At 46.0% G+C, this 23,427-nt stretch overlaps 5 protein-coding genes and 1 long non-coding RNA gene across 7 annotated transcripts; 3 read left to right on the top strand and 3 right to left on the bottom strand.

The window, feature by feature from the left end:
- Nucleotides 1–157: 157 nt before the first annotated feature.
- On the top strand, nt 158–1,700 carry LOC135333215 (uncharacterized). The gene is made up of 5 exons (XM_064528132.1): nt 158–563; nt 695–847; nt 898–1,016; nt 1,067–1,239; nt 1,466–1,700. The coding sequence occupies exons 1-5, from the start codon at nt 299–301 to the stop codon at nt 1,581–1,583; spliced, it is 828 nt and encodes a 275-aa protein (XP_064384202.1). The 5' UTR covers nt 158–298; the 3' UTR covers nt 1,584–1,700.
- On the bottom strand, nt 1,697–5,203 carry LOC135333212 (microfibrillar-associated protein 1-like). Its single transcript, XM_064528128.1, has 10 exons — nt 5,000–5,203; nt 4,687–4,915; nt 4,318–4,437; nt 4,183–4,267; nt 4,009–4,133; nt 3,662–3,770; nt 2,664–2,824; nt 2,441–2,600; nt 1,941–2,096; nt 1,697–1,886 (listed from the first exon to the last, which is right to left on the bottom strand). The coding sequence occupies exons 1-10, from the start codon at nt 5,064–5,066 to the stop codon at nt 1,770–1,772; spliced, it is 1,329 nt and encodes a 442-aa protein (XP_064384198.1). The 5' UTR covers nt 5,067–5,203; the 3' UTR covers nt 1,697–1,769.
- On the top strand, nt 5,181–9,475 carry LOC135333208 (RUN domain-containing protein 1-like). Its single transcript, XM_064528125.1, has 12 exons — nt 5,181–5,326; nt 5,454–5,527; nt 5,702–5,752; nt 5,897–6,195; nt 6,474–6,540; nt 6,604–7,122; nt 7,413–7,640; nt 7,904–8,125; nt 8,177–8,335; nt 8,418–8,446; nt 8,667–8,761; nt 9,223–9,475. Exons 2-12 carry the CDS (start codon nt 5,465–5,467, stop codon nt 9,339–9,341), a joined length of 1,851 nt encoding a protein of 616 aa, XP_064384195.1. The 5' UTR covers nt 5,181–5,326; nt 5,454–5,464; the 3' UTR covers nt 9,342–9,475.
- Nucleotides 9,371–18,662, bottom strand: LOC135333207 (thrombospondin type-1 domain-containing protein 7A-like). Its single transcript, XM_064528124.1, has 6 exons — nt 17,345–18,662; nt 13,957–16,926; nt 13,290–13,470; nt 12,175–12,259; nt 11,418–11,611; nt 9,371–11,177 (listed from the first exon to the last, which is right to left on the bottom strand). The coding sequence occupies exons 1-6, from the start codon at nt 18,590–18,592 to the stop codon at nt 9,595–9,597; spliced, it is 6,261 nt and encodes a 2,086-aa protein (XP_064384194.1). The 5' UTR covers nt 18,593–18,662; the 3' UTR covers nt 9,371–9,594.
- Nucleotides 18,663–19,256: 594 nt separating this feature from the next.
- On the bottom strand, nt 19,257–23,426 carry LOC135333257 (nuclear pore glycoprotein p62-like). Of its 2 annotated transcripts, none has more exons than XM_064528183.1 (10): nt 23,279–23,426; nt 22,916–23,206; nt 22,125–22,736; nt 21,938–22,071; nt 21,479–21,574; nt 21,168–21,217; nt 20,771–20,902; nt 20,305–20,470; nt 20,070–20,243; nt 19,257–19,489 (listed from the first exon to the last, which is right to left on the bottom strand). In XM_064528183.1, the coding sequence occupies exons 1-10, from the start codon at nt 23,301–23,303 to the stop codon at nt 19,472–19,474; spliced, it is 1,698 nt and encodes a 565-aa protein (XP_064384253.1). In that variant the 5' UTR covers nt 23,304–23,426; the 3' UTR covers nt 19,257–19,471. The 2 variants fall into 2 exon arrangements, with proteins under 2 accessions (XP_064384253.1, XP_064384254.1); XM_064528184.1 differs by having other exon boundaries at nt 20,070–20,219; nt 20,359–20,470; nt 23,279–23,424.
- On the top strand, nt 20,129–20,760 carry LOC135333266 (uncharacterized). Its single transcript, XR_010393800.1, has 2 exons — nt 20,129–20,243; nt 20,305–20,760. It is a non-coding gene; the product is annotated as an uncharacterized LOC135333266 (long non-coding RNA).
- Nucleotide 23,427: the final 1 nt, after the last annotated feature.

Here is a 23,427-nt window from a genome sequence, read left to right as displayed (position 1 = left end):
AAAAAAGAAATATTAAACAGAAAAAGCGAATAGTTAGATCAGGGTCAAAGGTCATCTTAGCCATGCACCCCAACTTATCCCTTCATCTGCACAGCCAAGAGTGTAAGGAAGTCATCGAGGCTCTGCAGAAGTGCCATTCTGATCACCCCTACAAGAAGTTCCTGGGAGCCTGCAACGATTTCAAGAGAGCCCTAGACTCTTGTCTTTACAAGGAGTACAAGCAACAGCAGCGGAAGAACTTACAACAATCGATAGCTTTGAAGAAACGGTATCAGCAAATGAACAAAGACGACTGATCATGGAGCCGGAGTATAATATTCTTAATCACACTAAAGACGCAGCCAACTTACAAGAGACTGTACCACCTCTAGACATTTCTTTAAAATTACAACGAAGCATGCTCCAATTAAAGGGACATCACATGACTGAAGATGGGCGTGGCATTGACTACGAGCGACTGAGGGAGAGTGAGCTGTTTCGTGAGTACATTGATCTGAGCACCCGATTGGTCACCTGTGATCCCTCCTCTCTGGACCACACCCACAAAATGGCTTTCTTTATTAGTATCCTAAAATAAGTAATAGTAATTTTTATTACACTTAATATTAACAAGAGTCCTTCATAATAATAATAGTATATGAAGTACCTTTATGTGTGTGTGTAAGTGTCCTCCTTGACCACACCCCCTTATCAGATATCTACAACAGTCTGACTATCCACGGGCTAGCTGCTAGTGAGGAGCTACCCTCGTCAGTGTTAGGGGTGGAGCAGTTCTGGCAAAAGACTGCCTATGATATCGGAGGACTAGTGTATTCATTGGATGATATTGAACATGGAGTGCTGAGAGGTGCGTGTGTGTAACCTGTGTGGTGGTGGTTTATACACATGTTGCTATAGGTAACAAGCCACACCCATCAGCCAGCAAACGTCCGTTCTCAGAGGATGATCCTAGAGCTAAGATCTCACTCAAGTCATGTGACCCTCGGATACACTTTGCCCTCGTCTGTGGAGCAAAGGTGATACGCTATCATCATGACCTTTAACCCTTACAAACCACCCCCTCCAGTCTTGCCCGGCTATCCAGGTGTACTCTGGTACCAACCTTGAGTTAGCTCTAAACAGTGCTGCCACCAACTTCTGCTCTCAGGAAGTAGAGGTGACTGCAGGAGGCGTGGTCATCAGCAAGATATTCCACTGGTATGCATCTGACTTTGGGGCCACAGAGAAAGAGCTACTGCAGTAAGTAGTGACATCATTCTGTGGTACTGTATAGCGGGTTATTTCATATACGCAGTGAAATTTTTTGTATTGTGGAGCATCATCCAAAATTAAAACTACGTTTACTGCAATACTATTCTGAGCTGTAGAATTTGGGTAATTCATACAAAAATTTGCTGTATGTATTTACTATAGATAATAAATTATTTGTTTATTAATCCCCCGCCCCCCCCCTCGCTATATACAGGTGGGTGTGTCAGTACCTGCCAGTCAGCAAACAGGAGCAGCTAGAGAAGTTGTTAGCCTCCGGGCATAGTGTAGAGGTTAAGAGTAGAGACTACGACTGGAAACTCAACAAATTATAGACTACCTCGTTAATTAGTGTACCGTTATTTATATCAAGCTTTTATAGTTTCCTTGTGTCGACTACTTGTGCAATGCTGAATGTTCTTCATAAACCATCTCCTTAACATTTCAATAAATTTTGCAAATAATATGAGCAAAAAAAGATGTGCACGTACAACAAAGATTGCATGAATTTGTTAAAGAAGTTAATCATTTAGTTTTCGTTTCTTATACGTAGGTTTCACAAATATCTGTTTAGCTCCACCCCCTTTGTTTTGAAACTTGAGGTTGACTGGTGTTATCTGAGTCCATGGGCTATCAATCTGTTGGGGGGCGTGGCATATCACATGACCATAACATGATTATCACATGATTACCTCGGTCGTGTCTTGATCAACCAGATGAGTGTACTTAGTTCTTCCAGCACGTCCAAAGTTTTTGACCTGCATGACCTTTGGCAGAACTGTCTTATCAAAGTGGTCCTCTAGTGTGGGCTCAGCAATGTCCCTCTTGAGCACATTCTCCTCCTCGTCCTGTGTGTGTGGGTGGGTGGGGGTGTGTGGGGTGTGTGATAAAAAGAGCAGTATATACCGTATATCTTCTAATTTATCGGACAGCAAAAAATAATTATTTTGGAAATTGTCTGGGTATAATTGGAACAGATTTTTATAGAGCATGCGAAGTGTCTGTTGTATTAGAACAACTGTATTTGAAGGGTATTAGTCAAGATGTGCCTCTTCTACAATACTCAACTCACTGTAATACGTACTGTATCTAAAATTAAAACTTTTACAATCCAGTAAAACAAACAGTAGCTCCAAGTCTACAATACATCATAAGCTCAGGCACCACAGAACAACAGTGTACTATGACTGACCAGATAGAAGGCTCCTCTGTGGTAGTACTTCTGCAGGAACTTATACTTCCCCTTCTCCATTTGGTTGGTGACTTGCTTGGGTTGGTTCCTCAGAGCAGCCTTCCTCTCCTCCTCTGTCATGTTGTGCATCCTCTCTATCTCATCACGCTCACGCTCAATCCTGTAGGGGGGAGGGTAACACACACACACACACACACGCCCACACACACACACACCCACGTACTTATCTCTCTCTTCTCTGTCTCTCTTGATTCTCTTGAGTTCTCTAACTTTCCATTCCTCATATTCCATCTCATCATTCTCGTCGTCAGTGACAACCACAGCATCCAGAGACCCCGCCCCCTGCTCTACCGCTAACTCTTCCTTTACTGCTGCCTCCACAAGCTACGGGGAGATGTCCAGAACACACATGTAACTTATGGAGTACAGCGGGGTTCAGCAAGATGTTCAACTACACCCCCCCATTCCTAATCAAAGGTGTGGGGACTCTTTCAGCTGCTATAGCATGTGATTCAATTTCATAAAGCTTCCTTGCATTCATAATTATTTGAGAGATAAAAGAACTTAAGCCAAATATCAAGTCCGAAAAATTTATGACAAATTATGGCCCACATCTAAATTTTGGATTGCAACACATCATTTGAAAGGTATCTTTCTAAAAATTATAAAATTGTTGACATTGGATCAACGGTACTCAAGTTGTGGCTGTTGAAAGATGTTCAACTACACTCCGTTTATTCAATGGTTCGGGGATTCTTTCGGCTGCCATAACTTGAATTCCGTGGATCCAATGTCAAATTTTCTGAAAGCTTAGAAAAAAAAAGTTCAAATGGTGTCATCAAAAATCATATTTCAGTATTTGCCAATTATTTTGGCCGTACTATGGATTATTAATAGCCCCATGGTCCAAGGCCGAAAAATGACAAATTATGGCCCCGACTAAATTTTGGATTGAAACACATCATTTGAAAGGTTTTTTTCTAAGCTTTCAGAAAATTTGACATTGGATGCTCCGAACACAAGTTATGCATCATCTGAATTTATGGGCAATCAAAGTTAGTCACTTAATTTTGCTTTTTTCCCCCCAGAAAATAGAGGTGTATCTAACACACACCAATAAGACCAATCACCAGTTCATGCACACAGAGTGGTTTAGCACTACAAGAAGGTGAGGAGTATAGTACACAAATATACTGCTTATGTTTCAAGGGTCCCACTCACTCGGTGTGATTCCTTCTTCCTCAGCTCTGCTGCGTACTCTTTATCTTTCTCTAACTCCACTGTTTGCTTCTCCACCTCGTCCTGGTCACGTATCGTCACTCTATCCAACCTGAGGTAGGCGGAAGCAGATATTGTAAATTGACCATAACTAAATTATATTCTGCAGTGACGTGGCCAGAATGGTCGAGTTGGTGGCTATTTTCCATCAATTCAACAATTTGCTTTTTATATACTAGGCCTAAGAGGTGATCCTAGACCACCACCGACCAGTGTGGGCACATCCCTGTGTGTGTATACTCTAGTGCTTCGATTAATGGACATAAAAGTCTACAGTTGGTTTTGCTCACTTTCTGACAAACACAGGCTTGAGTCGTGGTCCCGCCTCGTCCTCTGAGTCAGTGTACTCCTCGTACTCTGAGGACTCCTCCCCCCCACTGCCAACCACCTCCTCCTCAACCACGTCCAGCACATCCTAGTGGTCATGTGATAGTGATGACATCACGAGGGGTACCACAACTAACCTCTTCCATGTCACGTTGTCTTGCCCGTTCCCTCATCAGCTCTCTTTTCTGTTCTAGGGCTTCTTCGTCAAGATCCTCGTCCGAGCTGTGTGTGTGTCACTATGTAACTATACTGTCATCTCATTGGTCGCTCACCTCTCACTGGAGGAAGGTGGTGCCGCTAGTCTATGAGACATCAGCCTATCCTCCTCTACCTCACTGTCTGGAGACTCCTCCCCCCCAGCATCGTACAGTACCTCGGGTTCTATGACTGGCCTGAAAGGAGTGATAGTTATAATATACTGTATATTGGGTTTTAAATGCAACGTTTTTTCAATGTGGAAATTAGCATAATTCGCAATCAAAAGAAACGCAAAGAGTGAGTGAGTGAGCATGCTGCACATGCAATTTCCCATGCTTGCCATGTACTTCACAATAGTTAGAAACGCAATCAATGCTTGTACGGTGTACGGTATCATTCACATCCTTGCATTCTCAACCTGGTATACAAAGCATAAGAATCACCTTCTTTCTCTTGCAGTAACTGACTGTCTCTCTCTCAGTCGCTGGAGACGTCTGTCGTCCACACTCACACTCTCCACTTCTTCCACATCGCCCACATCACCCTCACCGCCCACAGGTGCAAACCCCTCCTCCTCGTCACTGCTCTCACTCTCAGAGTCTGAGATAGCGTACTCGGGGCGCCGCCCACTCACATAACGAGTCACCTTCACCTTCTGCATAGTAAGCTCCCCTGTGTATGTGTGGTGTGGGTGTGGGGGTGTGTAGTGTGTGTGTGTGTTTGTGTGTGTGGTGTGGGGGTGATTTGAGGGCTTACCCTTTTCATTCTTGACAGGCACGGCTCCTGCCGTGGAGCTGATGAGATTTGGCAGCTTCTGAGGCATCTTTAAAGCTCTGATGAACCTTTAATAGAGAGAAAAGCTATGAAGCTTCTTGATCTTATACATACTAAAAACATCAACGTGCAACACGCTGCCGGCCTGTACGTACTTCGCACTTTGACTTTGTACTGTACTGTTCTAATTCAATGAAAAAGAAATATTGTAAAGAAGCTTCCATACATTTTTCCTCTCCTCGCGATCGCGCAGTGATTTGCTAGTCAGTGGACGTGTCGCTGCTCCGTGTGAGGCTACTACACTATCAGGTAATGCTAGATCTAGCTAGCTGTGATGAAGTTAGGCCAGTACATGCAAGAGACGAGTATATACAGCTTGTAGACTGTTTGTACTTGTATACTGGATGTGTATGACGTTGCCCTGTATTGACTGCAGAGTGTGTCATCATGGCAGAGCTGGATAAAGAGAATGAGGAATCTCTCATTGCACTCACTACACACTTTGCACAGGTAGTGTATCAATGTACAGTGTATTACACACAGTGGGTGTTTACATCCAAGTGTTGTATACAGTATACAGTATACACAGTTGTGATTGAGTGCTGTTTTTGTTTACTATACACTCTGTTAGTTTCAGTTGCCTTGCTATAATCAACTGCAGCATATGCTGTCATGTTTCTGTAGGTGCAGTTTCGACTCAAGCAAATAATTTCAGCAGAACCTCAGCATAAAGAGGTATCATGTTACAAGCAGCCATAGCTACGGTATCACCACTTATCAATCTCATTAGCTGACATAATATTCTTAGAAACTGGTAGTAAAGCATTTAAATTGACGGCACACACACACACACACACACACACACACACACACACACAGTCGCTGTTACAGGATCTTGGGGAGTTTGCGTTCCAAGGATGCAAGCCGATGACGTACGACACAGCTGCCTCGGGAGAGTTCACCTCGACTGAAGCACAACGGAAAATGAGGAGCACTCTTATTGAGAAGCTGCAGATCCAACTCACAGAGATAGAGAAGTGTGCACAAGAGGCTACCACTGAAGAGGAGGGGTCAGAGGTCAAAGCTGCGGCTAACTCAATGGCTGAGAAACAGAAGATTATCATTGAAGAGCTGAGAAAAAGATTTGACCTTCATTTTGGTGATCTGAATGAGTTGAGGTGAGTGCATATGTGTCAGGAAATATAGCCCTTGCTCTGTGTATAGTGAAGCCCTTGCTCTGTGTAGTGTGCTTCCTTTTGGTGTTTTCTTAATAGATCCTCAAGTGTGTGTGTGTGTGTGTGTGTGTGTGTGTATTGCCAATTTTCTGTATTAGGTTGCAACTGAACCCTTGTTTGAGCATGCCGGTAGTATCTTGTAGTAGGCATTGTCTTCCTCAACTCACAATAACACCCCCTCACACACACTACACCCCCTCCCACTTCACACACCCTCACAGCACGGAGGAGGTCAAGCAACATGTGGAGAGAGCAATGAACGATGTGGTGGACCCTATCAAATCAAAGGTAGCCCTCCCACTGCATTCACAAATAATTAGTATAATTATCACCTTGTCCCCTTCATTGCAGGAGGAGTATGTATCTCAGTTACAGAGTCAGATTGAGGACTTAGAGCGTTACATCAGTTTCCTACAAGACGCTCATCCTGTCAAACCACACCCCTCCAAACCACCCCCCTCCACTAAACAAGGCTCTGGACTACCCTTGCCTAGGTCACATGATATAGACACTGGAATACATGTACCACATCACAGGTCACGTGACAGCAAGTCGAGTAAGAAGAGATCACATGATACACACTCAAAGTCTCAGGACAATGCTACATCATCTGACAGTGGCATTAAATCACATTATCCACAACGTGAAGATATCAAGAGAGTGGCATTTGCTGAGTCAGCACGCAATAATGAAACCACGCCCACTGCTCCTATCGATGTGATTGGTCCGTTCCTTCGTCATGGCAACCAGGCGGTACCGGATTATCGTCTGACGTTGACTCAACTTGATGGAGCGGATTGTTCAGTGGATGCATCTCGCTCTGAATGGGGACAAGAGGGCAGTCTAGGGGAACCCCTCCAGGGGTCGAAGGTGAGTACTGACCTATTGAACCCTGTCATGATCCCCCACTGTACTGGCATATAAACCCCCCTTTTTACGTGAGCCTTTAATCTCAGTAATCTCATCAGAAGTGGGTTAGCTGTGAGTACACAGAGGGCTAATGTAGAGGTGTGTGTGGTGTTCCTAGGACACTGTTGACACAACAATTTAATGGAATTGTGGTCGTTTTTACTCTACAAAAGGGTCATTGAGCCATACTGCAACACCCTGCTGTATGCCTGTGTATTGACCTATTGTACCCCTCCCCCCCCCCCCCATAGGGTGCTGATGACCTTCGCCTGAGTTTGTTGGTGATGCGTAAGACACTGGCTGTGATGCAACTATTGACCCTGTGCCAGTGTGGGGGGAGTGTACAGTGCCTCCCTCGTACTCTCAAGGAACTGGGACACAGGAACTATCAGAAGGCATTGCACACGCTGGAGGAGGCTGTCGATAAAATAGCAGTTGTTACAGCTGCACTTAGCGAGCGTGGGTTGCCCGTGGATACGGTGAGAGGAGTATGTACATGTACACCTGAATAGCATCGGAATATTCAAGTGATGGTTCAATAAATATAGCCAACTAGCTAGCCTAAGAGGTGGTTAGTACCAACCACCACCACTGACCAGTGTGGTGTGGCTAGCTGTATGTACAGTAATTACTGACTTACCATTTCTCATCACTTGTGCATAGTTTTACTTTACGTGTACATTTTTGAGTGTGAGGGAACTGCAGGAATTGTATAAACAATTTGCTAATTTGTTTTCTACAGCGGATTTCTTTGGAGACTGATTTACATGAGGCTGTTTCCATGACAATGGCAGATAGTCTACGAGTTGTATTGGAGCATGGGCTGTTAGATGATGGACGACCTTTAACCCTGAGTGGCGGGTGCTTCCCGGTATGGCGAAACTATGGTAGCAAAAGAGGAAAAAAACGACTGGGAGAAGATTGTCCTGCCTGGAAAGTGTTCAAGCATTATTACAAAATCAAAGTGAGTGTTTGATTGTGATGATCTTTACCAAATACACAATTCTGTATTCAGAATGGCAAGCAGTATAGTAACAAGACTGACCAGTTATTGGCTAGCTCGTTTGCTATCCCCATGGAAACGGCAATGTCTATGAAGAAGACGCTACTCTCGTCCATACATCGCGTAGAGGGCACCTACCAAAGTTGTCATCACAGAGCTCAGGATACAAAGGTAGCGGTAGTTGCTGTACTTCCTTTAAACTGTACTACAAATTTGATTTCTGTTTATGATTTACATTTATTTATTTGTGCAGTTTCGAGCGCTTGTCTGTGAAGGATTCAAGTGAGTTGTAGGTCTCTACAGCACAGTGTTATTACCCTCCCCCCTTACCCCCCTCTCATCACCCCCCTCTCCCTTACCCCCCTCTCATCACCCCCCCTCTCCCTTACCCCCCTCTCATCACCCCCCCTCTCATCACCCCCCCCCTCTCCCTTACCCCCCTCTCATCATCCCCCCCTCTCCCTTACCCCCCTCCCTTACCCCCTTTTTACCCCCCCTTCAGTGTGTGCCATCTTGCTGAATGGTTCAGGATCTTAGCCACCCAGCCATCAGTGGGAGATGACCTCTACAGTGTCACCTCTTGTCTGGCTACTACTGGTACGTGCATGTGTTGCAATGTGTTGCTTCCTGTTTTGGTACCTACTTTTGAGAGCCTGTAATATTAAATAGTGCCCTATTTTGAGTCTGAAAGATAATAATATGTTTAGTAGCTGTTTGGTAGTACGATGTGCTTAGATTAATACAGTACAATAATTATGATTGATTTCTGGTCCAAATTCCATTTTCTGGTAAAAAGCGTGAGCTATATTATTATAAGTGGGTGTTTTCGGAATCTGGGAGCTTACTTTGATGGATACTTAGTAAGTTCAAGTGCAGCCAATCACATGACCACTAATTGCATTAGACAAATAAACAGTGTGACCAAGGCGTTCAATAGTTGGCTGCACTCCAACTTCTCAGCATATATCAACCAACCTCTACATTTACTGGAGCCTACTCCTCTTTCCCTAGCCGGTTCATACCTCTATCTCTAATACTGCCCCTCCCCTCCTCCGCAGGTCTACGTCCTGCCATTGGTTGTCTAGAGAGGCTCAAGGACAACCCCACTGGACACAACGTGGACCTACCCAGAGCCTACTACAAGTGCCCTGAGGCATATCAGCCGAGGGCCATGTGAACTATAACATTATTTTTACTCATTCACAATCACTTTTCAATTCATTTTTTCATTGGAATTAGCAACACACTTAAAGTTTAAATCACGTGTGCAAAACAAAGTATTTTAATACAATAATTAAATTAAATTTTGAGTGACAATGACAATGATAATTACACGTACATACATACATATACGGGGGTGAGTGAAAAACACATTATAAGTAATAATAATACTTTGTGCAGAAAAAACAAAGCAAAACGTGTATTATTGTCTATTGTCCATTCGTGTGCTCTTGTGGCAGGTGAAAGGTTGTGACCTCTCCGCTAGAGCGAGGTGTGACCACACCCTCTGAGTGTAGGGCGAGGGGGCTAGGTGGGTAGTGTCTTCCTGATGAGGGACTACCTTCAACAGCAGCTGGAGGGGATAACTTGAGTGGGACGAGGTGTTCGTATCGTATAGTCTTGCTCGCTGGTGATTGTGTCGTCTGTGAGAGGGGTGACGTGGGCGGAGGCACATGAATGGGCGGCTGTGAGGGTGTGGAGGTAGCAACCGCTCTATCCGGTGACTGCTGGAAACAACGAGGATAATCGTAATGTCCTTGTTGTGTTCGTTGTGATCTGAGCAGAGCCACTCTGTTCTGGGGTGTGTGGTCAGGGGATCTGATCACGTTAGTGGGTGTGGCCCTATTAGTGGGCGTGGATCTGTTAGTGGGCGTAGCAGGGCTCACTTTAATATGAGGAGGGGGTAGAGTGTCATAATCAGGTTCATCGGGGTCAGTGAGGGGGGCAGGGGAAAGAGGGAGGCTGCGAGTTGGATATCGTCTCTCGTAGCTTTGTTCTGCTTCACTTGCGCTTGTTAGATCTTGATCGCTTGGACCGTCGCTGCCATAGCGATAGCGGGAGTTGGAGGTCATGTGATGTGGTTGCCCCTGGTAACGACGTCTTCGTCTCCTATGGCTACCTCGGCTGCCTCCACTTTGCACACTGTGTGAGGGTGTGACGGTACCTTCACGCCCACTCATCTGAGAGATAGCTTGTACGAGAGAATTATCCAATCCAGTAGCTATACCACGAGGGGTGTGGTTCTGACGTGTGGGGCGACTATTTGGACTTGGAGATCGATAATCTTGTCGCCCGCTGGTACTATAGTAGCGCTCCCTCTCGTGCTCGTAGGCTTTAAAGTCTTTCCCTGCACTGTGTGATCGTCCCCTCGTGTCTTGTGATCGTCCCTTCGTGTCTTGTGACCCCTCTCTATGCTCCTGTGGTGGTCCGCCTCTGTACTCTCTATAATCATACGAGGAGTTGCTCTGTAGCCTGTCTCTGTTGCCATGGTCACGCACTCGGCTACCGTGATCAGGCGGTAGTGATCGATGTCCATACGAATGAACGCTGCGATTTGGAGAACCATTCCTCTCGAAATAGCCGTGTTGGTGATGAGGCCTGTCCTCTCCCTCCCATTCATGTGATTCTTGTAACTGTCGTTGGCTACGTGGTGTGACTTGACTGTATATCGGCTGCATAGGTATGTACGTTTCTTGAGAATGGCTATTGAACTGTTGTTGATGAGCGTGTCTGCGTGCCAAGTTGGGGCTACCTACACTAGAGGGAGGTACGCTGGTGGTCACTAGGCTGCCATCATCAGTCGTGTATATATCTGTGGTGAAGTCACCATCAGGGATTTCAGTCGGGGCATCTCTAGGTGAGTAGTCGAGGCCAATGTGTTGTAGCTGGTAACCAGGTAGCATTGGTACAGCAACTGGTATAGGATGGGGGGAGGGTGGGGCTTGAGCAGGGAACTCAGCTTTGAAGGCTGCCTCGTCAATGTCCTCACGACTGGAGGGGATCCTTCGTGAGGCTACATAGAGGGAGAGGAGAGGGTTTCAACTAGAGAGGCTGCTCAGGTCTACACACTGACAAAGTTGTATTTAGAGGAAAACACGTATACTAATTAAATATAGAAACTAAATATCTTGTTCGGACCCAAACTAGTTAATCTACAATCAGCAAATCAATCATGCAATCTGTACTGCAGTAATCGGAGGATTTAGTGGCATACAATGAACAATTGCTACACAACCACAATAATTATACTTACTCAGGAAATTTTTCCCGGCCATTCCGTATTTGTAATGGTCATGTTCCATATCGTCCACAAAGCCACTACTTGCTGAGTCAACGCCTCTGTGATAACGATCGAGCGAGTGTACAGGACTCGGAGCAGAGATCTCTATCTCCCTACGCCGTTTCAGAGAGTTGATCTTGTGACTGCCCTCAAGTCGTTTGTGGCATCTGTACGTGTGTGTGTGTGTGTGTGTGTGTGTGTCTGTGGGTGGGTGGGTGTGTGTGTGTGTGGGGGGCAGTGTGAAGTGATCTCCTACACTTTTGTTGACATGACTAGTTAATCTAATTAATCTAATTATGGTTGTACAATGAATACACTAGTGGAGTACCAACATGAGCTCAGAACATTGTGGGGAATATTATCATGGCTTATAATGCTGCAATGAGATTCATGCCACCATTAACACAACTGTCTCCCGCCAACACATCCCATTACTAGACAGACATCATGTCAGCATTAATAGATGGCTTGTTATACCACCACAGCCACTAGCTAGCTAGAGGGGGAGCATTATGACCAGCCACGCAGCAAGTAATGGATATAGTCCCAAGCTACTTGACCAAACTAACAGCAGACAGTTGTTTATATTTCAAATTGGTAGATTACTTGTTATTTTTAAAATAACATAATTATGTCATCACTATTATTTCCTAAGAGCTCCAAAATGCAACTCTTTGGTTTGGCAATATTACATGCATGTGCAGACAAAGATAGTCCGGAACACGCTTACTTGTACATGATGCCAATGAGGATGATGACCACCACGATGATGATGACCAGAGGAATGGTGGCAATGAGGACAATAGGTAGGATTCCTGGGGAGGGGGGGGGGGGGTAGAGTGATGCATTAATATATTAGAGGGAGTTAGCCACACTACTACAGAATGGACCTGCCATGTGGTGGCTGCAATCCCATAGCCACTGCTGCTCTAGTGGAGTAGAATGTGATAATGAGTTGCTAACCCCTCCCCCCCCCCCCCCTCACACACACACACATCAGGCAGAAATGGATATCACTTAACTTTACTAATAATTGGGCAAAAGCAGGAAAGGCTGTTATCAGTATATTACCTAGCAACATTGTGGTTCTGGGAATACTGAGGAACACTAAAGAGTGCTAATGGCTTATCAAAACATATCTATTACTGCATCCTCCAGCAATGCAGGCCAGGGGTGTCATAGCAATGCATAACAATACTGGGCCCCAGGGGTGTCATAGCAATGCCTGGGCCAGGGGTGTGCATGCCAGTCACTGTTTCCAATGCATAACTGCAGGGCCCTGGGGTGTGCATGATGTGTGCATGCACTGTTTTCATTGCAACAGATTTTGCATGTTGACCATGCAACAAGGAAAGTATACATGTACCTCTAGCTACAGACATTCATGCACTCTTGCTACATGTACAGGAAATGTATACAATAGCTGGGGGATACAATAGATGGGGGTGTGTGTGTGTTTGCTCAACACCAAGCCAGAGACAGCTATAACTAGAATCATAGAGGGACTGCGACAAGATTCTGCCACCAGTCTCCTATTATGCTGGGAAACAGTTAATGAATACACTAAGCACTCCCATTAACAGAGTGGCCACCACTCTAGCTGCACGCTGCTGCAGCAGTATGAGACAGTGATGGCTGTGAGTGTGTGAGAATGTGTGTAAGCATTGTCCGGAGTCAATGGACCACTATTAGGCACTATATTTAGGAGTCTCCTACTGACACACTTTGAACAGCTGAACTATCCATAGCAACACTGAGAGTACATTCATAGCTCTTTCTATATCGTAATATGAATAACATGAGGTATTGTCACGTACACACTTAATTGGCCAGTTAGTGACTTACCAAGTGTGTCAGGAGTTTCAGTGGGCGGTGGGGGTGGTGTGGAGTTGGTGGAGGCGTGAGTGGTGTGATCCTGTGTGGTGGGCAGACTGTTCACCACGTCACCAGTTGTCATGGTACCTGTCGTTTCATCGTACGTTGCCATGGTAGTGGTGGGCGGACCAATGTACACACAACGTTCATCCTGTAAACAACACGTCTATAATTAGTAGTCACAACAATAGCTAGGAGACAGAGACAAGTCCTCTAGGCATTGTATACATTTTACTCTGCAGACCTTATTAGAGCCGGGTAAGTCATGCAACCACTACAGTGTACACAGTGGGACCACACTATAGGCTCTGTACACTAGCTACAGTGCACACAGTGGGACCACACTATAGGCTCTGTACACTAGCTACAGTGCACACAGTGGGACCACACTATAGGCTCTGTACACTAGCTACAGTGTACACAGTGGGACCACACTATAGGCTCTGTACACTAGCTACAGTGCACACAGTGGGACCACACTATAGGCTCTGTACACTAGCTACAGTGTACACAGTGGGACCACTATAGGCTCTGTACACTAATCACCACATTTGAGGTTAATTAGAGTAGCAATCTTTAAAATTCAATTTCAAGTGAGATGAAAAGATTGTAAAACATTTGCACTAGCTCAACTCACCATTCTGACAAAGTTGTTCCTACAGATGCACTGTCCCTCTACACACACAGTGGAGGGGTAGAGGCAATGATCATCATCCTTACAGCCCCTCAGGGGTAGACACAGACCCCCCACAGTCTCCAGCTCAGGTGCACACTCACATGCACCACCCCCCACACAGTCGGAGTAGACAGGACACATCACTTGGTTACAGGATAGTAGTATAGACGAGGGTTTTGTCTCCAAGGGGCAACCACTTGCCACTGACTGACCCTCCTCTGTTATACACTCCACACTCCGGACACCAGTCGAATTGAACTCAGAGGTCAGCCATTGGAGACTGATGCAATTTTCAGACAAGTTGAATGGAATTAATTCAGTAGAATTCCTCGGTACAGGTTCCAACATCGGACACTCGGTGACATCGTATTGCATGCTCTCACACGCTTGCTCTGATCCACCGTGACTACTGATAAGAGATCTGCTACGAAACTGGAACCAAACGTTCCCATCAACACACAGCGAGGTACAGTTGCTAAAATCTGTCCAGTCTGTGTAAGTACACATATCCACAATTGGGCACTCCTCAGTGCAGTCATCCACAGTCAATAGTTGAGAGCCTTGCACTGTCAAGCCTTGCTCTATAGCCTCCAGGCACACAGACAGATCCAAATATTGTGTATTTCTACGACAACTTAGCGGCTTCGATACGACTGCTCTCCCACACTGAGCTTGTGATGTAAGATCTAGGTCGCAGGTATAATCAGATTCACGACTTTCAAGCACATATTCCGTACAATTAACCGGTGGACAACTTCTAGTTTGGTTCAGATCAGGGCACGAACGTCCTCCAAACATCGGGTGTACTGTGATACCTCGTCTCCTGTTCTGCTTGACTGGTGTTAGTTCACAATGTTCCGGACAAGACGACCAATCAGAAAACGGCTCCACAATGCAGTCAACGGGACAGGGGATAGTGCAAGATCGTGCATCCATTGGTTTTGGTCCCTCACACATTCCATCAAACACAGCTACACCAGTCAGAGAGTTAGCACACACCACCATTCCTCTCTGCACTCCATCACCGCAGTAAGTACCAGGGTTCAGGTCCACGTCCATAGGGCCTAGCGTACAGTCCCCCCACACACCCACTGACCACACGTAGGGGTACACTTCAGTGTCACAATGGCGGAATTCTTGAGTCATCAAACAATTGTCCATATTATCGATCCCCTCTCGTAGTATATGACGTGTGCGTCCATGTTGACACGCCCCCTGGGGACAGTCCGTGGGGCACACTCCCCACTCACTCCATTCACTCACAACACAGTCACCAGGACAAGGCATCTCACACGGCTCGGAAAGTTCAAAGTTCACAGCCACCCCCTCACACTCGATACTTGTATCTTGTCTCACACCATTGACTAAACATAATGCTTCTCTAGTTCTCAGCCCTGGTCCACACAGGGAGGTGGTGTTGCTGACTCGGCAGGTTGTATAATCTCCAGGGACGTACTGGCCATATCGGCAGGGCACAGTATAGCATACATCTATTTCCTGATGAGTGCCGCATGGTCTACCTCCGGGAAGTGGGCGTGTCTCAATGGTTCGGTTCCTTGTACGGTAACCATAGCTACATGTTGACGAACAGGGGCTCCAATCGCTCCATTCTGATTGGACGCAGTCAGTGTCACATTTAATAGAAGAGGGTCGTATTGAAACTTTGTCATCACCGAGTTCTCTATGTTCACAAAATTCCTCATCGTGCACTTTGAATGAGAACATATCGATGCAAGCTACAGTTCGATAATCATGTCCATTGCCACACACCGCATATGGGTCGTCAATAATTGTCAGTGAATATGATCCAAGAACTGTGTAGTCATAGCGATTCAAGTTTATCACAGTGCAATCAACAATTTGTTCCATCCTCAGATTAGATAATTCCGGGCATGATGTTATCCAGTCGTCCGACCCAGTAACGGGGATTATCTCTCGAGTTCGATTTTTCCGGCCATCCTTACAAATAGAGTACTGAGACCAGTGTGTTAGTAGACAGCGGTCAGGGCATGGTATAGCACAGGGGCGGGTAGTGGGGGGTGGGGGGATATTGGCACAGAGGCTGTCGTCCACTGGCCCTGAAGTTATTTCATCAGTGCAAGTGTATGTGGTTGTTTCAAAACCCAGTCCACAGGAGGTGGGCATGTTGCTAGGGAACAGTATACAGTCGCTCCAATCATTGCTAGTCCAATCGTACAGAGCTATGGATGAGGAGCAATCAACAATACATGCCAAAGTCTCTAGTTGTAATCCTGACCTATCCACTTGGCATTCCCTTTCTGGGTTGGCAGGGTAGTGTAATAGTCGTCTTGATCTTGTCATCTCCCCCACACCACAAGAAGGGGCAAAGCAACCACTGTACTCAGACCATGACGAGAATATACACGCTTGTTCAGCACATGACAAAACACACGGCTCCTTTTCAATAGATTTATACTGGATAGGGCAATTTTCCGCTGGAATAACATTTCCATTGTGGACACAATGCCTTGTGCGGCTACGAACGCCAACATCACATAAACCAGGTTCGTTGGATTGTACAGAGTTTGGTAGGTCCCCTGAGGCAAGGGGAGAGTCCTCACACACGCCCCAGGCCCCCACCTCGATATGGTAGTCAGCTATCTCGCAGGCTGTACTGGAGGTACATGTACGGGTTTCCATATAATCATCATCAGTGTAGGTACAGTTAATGCCCAGGGCAATTAGCTGACGAGTTCTGTTCTGTGTACCCGTATCTTGTCCACAGACGTGAGAACAAGGGCTCCAAGGCGACCAATCAGATAGCACACAATCAGTGGGACACGGAATGTAACAGTTTTGACTTAGTGGAGGAGAGGAGAGTCCAGGTCTTGAGCAAAGAAATGAGTCCATTCTGTTGCCATGGACATCAGCACAATAGACATTGCGAGACTGAGTCCCAGCTCCACAATCCTGAGCATGGAGACACTTATAATTTGAGTTACTTGATCTACCAAGATCTAGAGATTGAATGCTGTAACTATATGATTCTACACACATGTACCACAGCAAAAAATAAATGATTCGTATCTACATGCATAATTACAACGGCTACTGCAAAGATCAAGAGTCTCCACTTCCTACATTAGGGAAGTAGGCACACAGTCAGTGTGTCCAGACTAGCAGTTACACTAGGGAGGCGTACAGTCAATGTGTCCATACAGTCAATGTGTTCATACACAGTCAGTGTGTCCAGACTAGCAGTTGTTGCTGCTAGTGTCAGTTATGACACTCCCACGGACAACTAGCCAACAGGCGGTGGGAAACCCACACTACCTGACTACTGTTACTTAATGAATTCCATTAACAATTAATAATATTAACAACTTACCTTGTTTGCAAGAACAAAACACATGGAAAACTCCTCAGGTATCCATTGCAAGCACGGTAGTTGCGGGCACTCCCTCATCTCCAGCCTATGAGGACACGTCTCCTCTTCTCCTTGAGGCTGTACTAGTATATCCCGGGTACGATTACTATACATGAGTTTGCAGCTAGGAGCACATTCCGACCATGCTGACCACACCCCCACAACACAGGCACGGGGACAGGGGGTGTCACAGCGTTCAAGTTCTATTGGCCGGGAGGATAAATCACAGAAAGTGTGGTTGACGTGTTTCTTAATTCCAGCATGCTCCTTGATACAGTAGAGATATCGAGAACTGTAACCATGGCCACAGGTTGCGCCAGTCTGATACTGACAGGTCGACCAATCGGATGTATTCCAGTAATACGATGGACAAGTGCTGGTTGGTTCCTCCGAGCATACCCGTGATTCTGTTAGCGATGGACAGTCAGCTCCTCCAGTAGTAGGTTGTTGGGTAATAGTTCTTGAGCGGACGTTAGCAGTACGGTGTGGGGTGGGGGTGTCACAGAGGGACTGACATGGTGACCACGAGCCCCAATCACTGACCTCACAATTACACGGTACATTGCACAGACGACTACTAGCAGGGGCGACTAGGTTAGCGTACGCCAATTCACTCAAACAGTTGGAGAATGATGTTTTGCTACCATCCGAATCGATGCATTCAATAGTTCTGTTCTGTATTCCGGATCCACATCTCTTGTTCAATGCACTGCAGACTCCCCATGCATCAGTCTTCCATGTGTAGCGTCGCGGTCTCGATTCAAATGGAGCATTGTTGATGCAAGATGAGCAAAGTTCTCTATCCAGCAACCCTGGGCAGGGGTCACCATTATTTCTGGGTGGTACAATGATTGTTCTATTTCTTGTTCTGTAGAATCCACTCTTCTTGCAGTTGCAGTCACTCCATGAGCTCCACTGGGTCACAGCACAGTCCTGCACACAAGACCCTTGGCTGCACAGCTCCACAGAGGAGGGCCTCTCACGACCAGCATCCATGCAGTAGTACCACGGTGCGGTCCTGTTGTCGCTTGTTCGCACACAGGCTACATCTCTAGTCCTGTAGCAAGCTTGGGTACTATTGACAGCTCTGCAGTCACTCCATGGGCTCTCCTTTGCTGCAAATAAGGAAGGGGCTCCAGACACACATCCAGACAGTAGCACTGCACCTAGCAAACAGTACAGCAGCATACTTGCAGCTTGCAACCTCATACTGATGAACTTAGTTGTATCTTTGAGCTATCTGAGCTAAGCTTGTACTTAGCATGTACATTTGCCCACAGCATGCAATTGTGACGTCATGGTAATTATTTATTATTCATAGCCAATAGTGCGCAGACAGCAATGAGGCTGCTAGCGCTAATAAATGTATTCATTGCGTATGAATAGGATCAGTTATCAGGTTAATAGTCCACCAGAGGTGAACTAAGACCTGCTAACTGCACACAACTGCACTATCAAGGAAATGACTTCCATTGTGTCAGTCTCCTTTATTAGTGGCCTGGGACCAGTCCATTCATTAACATGTACCTCTCAGAATATCGTGCAAAACAGCCACACAATTACTATTAATCGTACTTCAATAATTTCACACAGTATGCTCATGTATGCATATCAACAGCTAGCACAGACACCATCTATTGCCATCTATTACTGGATACCATTGATCTGGGAATGAAAGAGACAAGCCGGGAATAGCTACCAGTGTTGACAGCCAAATACACATGCATATAAAACTGTCATGTACAAAATTGTTATCCTTGCAATCAAAGTGCAGTATATAAAATAAGGAGGCTGGCTTACATCCAGCTACAAACAAGCTTGTTGGGTTACATCCAGCTACAAACAAGCTTGTTGGGTTACAAGACAACTCATGTATGTGACATGTATTTACATGTATCAATTGATTGAATATGTAAGGTAGAAATTGACCGTACAAACACAGTCATTCAAAATAGGACAATATTGTGAGATTAAGTATGTGCAGTGCACAAAACAAGAGTATGTGAAATTAAGGTTCTAGAATGTCACAGTTTACAGAAGTTCAAGACACAGATAACAGCTCTCACCATCCCGTCTCCGTCTCCCGGCTCACTGATGGCTGAATGCCTGTGTGTGTGTGTGGGTGGGTGGGTATGGACATAACGATGGTTGAACGTGTGTGTGCGTGCATGTGAGTGGGCGTGTGTGAACATACCAGTAGGGTAAGGGAACTATCTTGTTTCAACCCACAATACCACAACACATACTAGAGTATCTAAGTACCTATTAGCCAACCTCCTAAACCTCCTAATGGATACGGCCTCTTTATGACAATGGCTAATGTGGTGTATTCAACTGGTAATTGCTGAAATTGGATCAAAAATGATCATACTTTAATTTACAGAACCCACCAAAGAATCAAGTGCCGCTAACTCTTTGAGATAGTTTTTTTTATGTTCTGGTGGTCCAAATTCAATGATTTTCTGATTTTCTGAAAGCTTAGAAGAATATCTATAAAATGGCACAATCAACCTACACATTTTGAACACCAAAATTTCAAAAAGATCATGATAATTATATTTGGCCGAAATTGGGCCAAAAAATGATATTTGATCTAACCACACCAAATGAACGGCCCCGGCCCTTCTTTTAAACTCATAAAATACGGTATCTCAAAATCATACAGCATGCACTCATTTATACTTGCCAATTTTCTGAAGGAATGCTCTTGCTCTCGTCTGTGGTAGTCGGTAACCTTGGCAACATCATCTACTTTCTTCCTGAGTAGAGCTGCCTCGTGATCTATCCACCCGAGAGAGTCTGTGTGGGCGTTGAGGATGCGCACTATCTGTGTGAACTGTGTGTGTGTGTGAGGGGGCAGGTGTGTGGGGAGTGTGTGTGTGTGTGTGTGTGTGTGTGTGTGTGTGTGTGTGAGGGGGCAGGTGTGTGGGGAGTGTGGATGAGATACAGCATGCACAGTGGTGTAACTTAATTACTGGATTTTCATCATCTGCTGAAGTATTTGATTTGTTCATTTGCTCGATAATCATCTTCAGATCTGTAGACATTTGTTTGAGTTGAGAGTCCACTGTTTCAGCCATAGTGAACCTGAGGAGGGAATGGAGGGGTCACTATACACACACCCACACACGGGCAAGGAATGACGGTGAACAACACGCACGCACACATGCGTGGAGGGATTGCTGCTATTATGGCTGCTAACGATAGCTTTGTCTCAAACACAGGCAGCAATGTATAGTGTTACAGTGGGAGGTGGGTCAGTGTACACAGTCAACAAGTGACACGGCCGAAATACAGCGGAGTAGAGGTTAATGAGAATACAGGGGATTAGAGGTTAATGAGAATAACGTACCGAGAGAGTTAATTACTCCTTATAAATGCACTCACGTCCTATTACGCTGCATGTCGGCATGGTGACCAGTGTGTGTGGGGGCGTGGTCTATCCTGGATTCCAGTGAAGCCAACAGATCATTCAGCTCCGACTGTTGTCCTTCAATCATCTCCAGTTCATTATTCACCCTGTAGGGGGGGGGTCATATCAGGGTGGGGGGTCAACCAGGGGGGGGTCATATCAGTAAATGCCGTATAGCAGGGATTATTTTTAGAGTATAAACTTTCGCAGAGAAAGATTTTATTTTCACGGAATAGTAAAGTATCCATGCATGCTATATTAACATGCATGCTGTATTAAATTCGTGGGTATAAAGGTCGTAGTACATGTTTAATCAGCGAAAACCACAAACAGAAAACATACACGCTTACATGTATATAGTTATAGACTCACCTCTCTTGCTCAGTCTTCACTCTGTCCACTTCACCATGAAGCTCCACTATCTAGTAGGGGGGGGGGGGGTAACACACTATCACCCACTAGCAGGGGGGGGGGGGGTAACACACTATCACCCACTAGCAGGGGGGGGGATAACACACTATCACCCACTAGGAGGAGGTACGACAGAGTAGAGTACCTCGATTAGGCTTGGTCACATGCAAAATTTAACAGTAAAGTCATTGTTGCATGTGACCAATTACCTAAAGTTTAGCCTAATCGAGGTACTCGTGTCGGACCTCCTCTAATCCACTACCATGGCTTGCCTTGTCTCCATTCTCAGACAATGTCCTGTCCCACTTGTTGACCTGGGTAGCTTGCTTCAGGAACAGCTCTTCTTGTCCTTGTAACTCCAGGGTCCACTGTGCAGAGAGGTGTCATATAGTGTGCTTACAAGTGGACAAAGAGTCATGATTCATTAGCCGGGTTATTAGGACCTACACACACAGGGATGTGCCCACACTGGTCGGTGGTGGTGGTTGGCGCTAGAAAATAACTACATGTACATAGTTTACCACATGTTAGGCTATACAGCTATACTGTAATTATTACTATGTATGAATTGAGACAGAAGATGACAGAATAGCCACACTACAGAAGATGACAGAATAGCCACACTACAGAAGATGACAGAATAGCCACACTACAGAAGATGACAGAATAGCCACACTACAGAAGATGACAGAATAGCCACACTGTACTAGTGTTGCAATGAACCAACATACTTTGTTGATGAGTGTCTCCAGTTCTTTGTACGTGTACTTCTTGGTGGCTGCATAAGAGGGAGGGGCTCCAGTGGTTGCCGTGGATACAGCACCGGCAGCTGTAGTCTTGAATGATGGGCCGACCTTTAACCCCCCTGAATAGAGAAATATGATCAATTTAACCACACACACACACGCACACACGTACCTAGAGTGCTAGGTGTTCCCAGGGAGACTGGTTTGCTGAGGCTGGTAGGCACGCCCCCTAAAGTTGGAGCCGGCTTAGCCACACCTACCCCTCCTAATTGGAGCCCACCACCCGTCCTTTGACCTCCAAGCTGTAGACCAGGTTGTGGTCCGCCAGTTTTGGGAGTTTGTGTGGACAGTCCTCCTAATTGGAGCCCACTACTCGATATTGTCTGATTGGTCAATTGTAGGCCGGGGGTGGGGGCAGTGGCTGTAGTGTACGAGGGTGGGGGGAGCCCCCTAGCCTGTCCTAATTGGAGCCCACCAGTGGAAGCGTTTTGGCCGAGGGATTGCTGTCCGAGCTTCAGTCCTCCAGCGCTCGATAACTGTCCTAATTGGAGCCCACTAGACGTTTGCTGCTGTCCTAATTGGAGCCCACCAGACGCTTGCTGCTGTCCTAATTGGAGGCCACCAGATGCTTGCTGCTGTCCTAATTGGAGGCCACCGGACGTTTGTTGCTGTCCCAGTTGTAAACCTGTTGTTTGTCCGAGACGTAGACCACCCCCTCCTCCTGCACCTTGACCTCCACCTAGTTTTAGACCACCTCCAGTGTTGAGGCCACCCAATGACAACCCTACAGTGTGTGTACAATGTGTGTGTACAGTGTGGGTGTGGGTGTGTGTGTGTGTGTGTGTGTGTACAGTGAGTCTGTACAGTGTGGGAGTGTGTGTGGGTGTGTATGTGTGTGTGTGTACATGCAGTGAGTGTGTACAGTGTGTGTGTGTGTGTGTGTGTACATGTACAATGTGTTACCTCCAGTAGTGTTTCCTTGAGGTGCTCCAGCCATCGTGTTGGGCTGTCCACCAACTTGTAGGCCTCCGCCAAGCTGTAAGCCTCCTGTACCTTGACCTCCGCCAAGTTGTAGCCCACCTCCACCGAGCTGTAGGCCTCCTGTACCTTGACCTCCGCCAAGTTGTAGCCCACCTCCGCCGAGCTGTAGGCCTCCTGTACTTTGACCTCCGCCAAGCTGTAGGCCTCCTGTACCTTGACCTCCGCCCAGTTGTAGTCCACCTTGGCCACCTAGACGAAACCCTCCAAGACCTCCTGTGTACGAGGATCAATGAGTTAGCATGACAGACTAGAGGAAGCAGTAGTTAGAGTGCTAGCATCACGTGCCTCCTGTTCCCTGCGTTCCCTGCATATCCTCAGCTCAGCTATCACTGTATTAAATGTAGAGGGTACACTGGTTCACATGTGTTCACTGTTTACATGTATCTACATGTAGCTTGCTGGACTGCCGATCTTTACCTAGTTAGTCTACTAGT

The sequence above is a fragment of the Halichondria panicea genome, chromosome 3 (assembly GCF_963675165.1).
Source record: "Halichondria panicea chromosome 3, odHalPani1.1, whole genome shotgun sequence".
Classification (NCBI taxonomy): Eukaryota; Metazoa; Porifera; class Demospongiae; order Suberitida; family Halichondriidae; genus Halichondria; species Halichondria panicea.
Note: the sequence above shows the minus strand (reverse complement) of the source record. Positions and strands in the feature narration are given on the sequence as shown.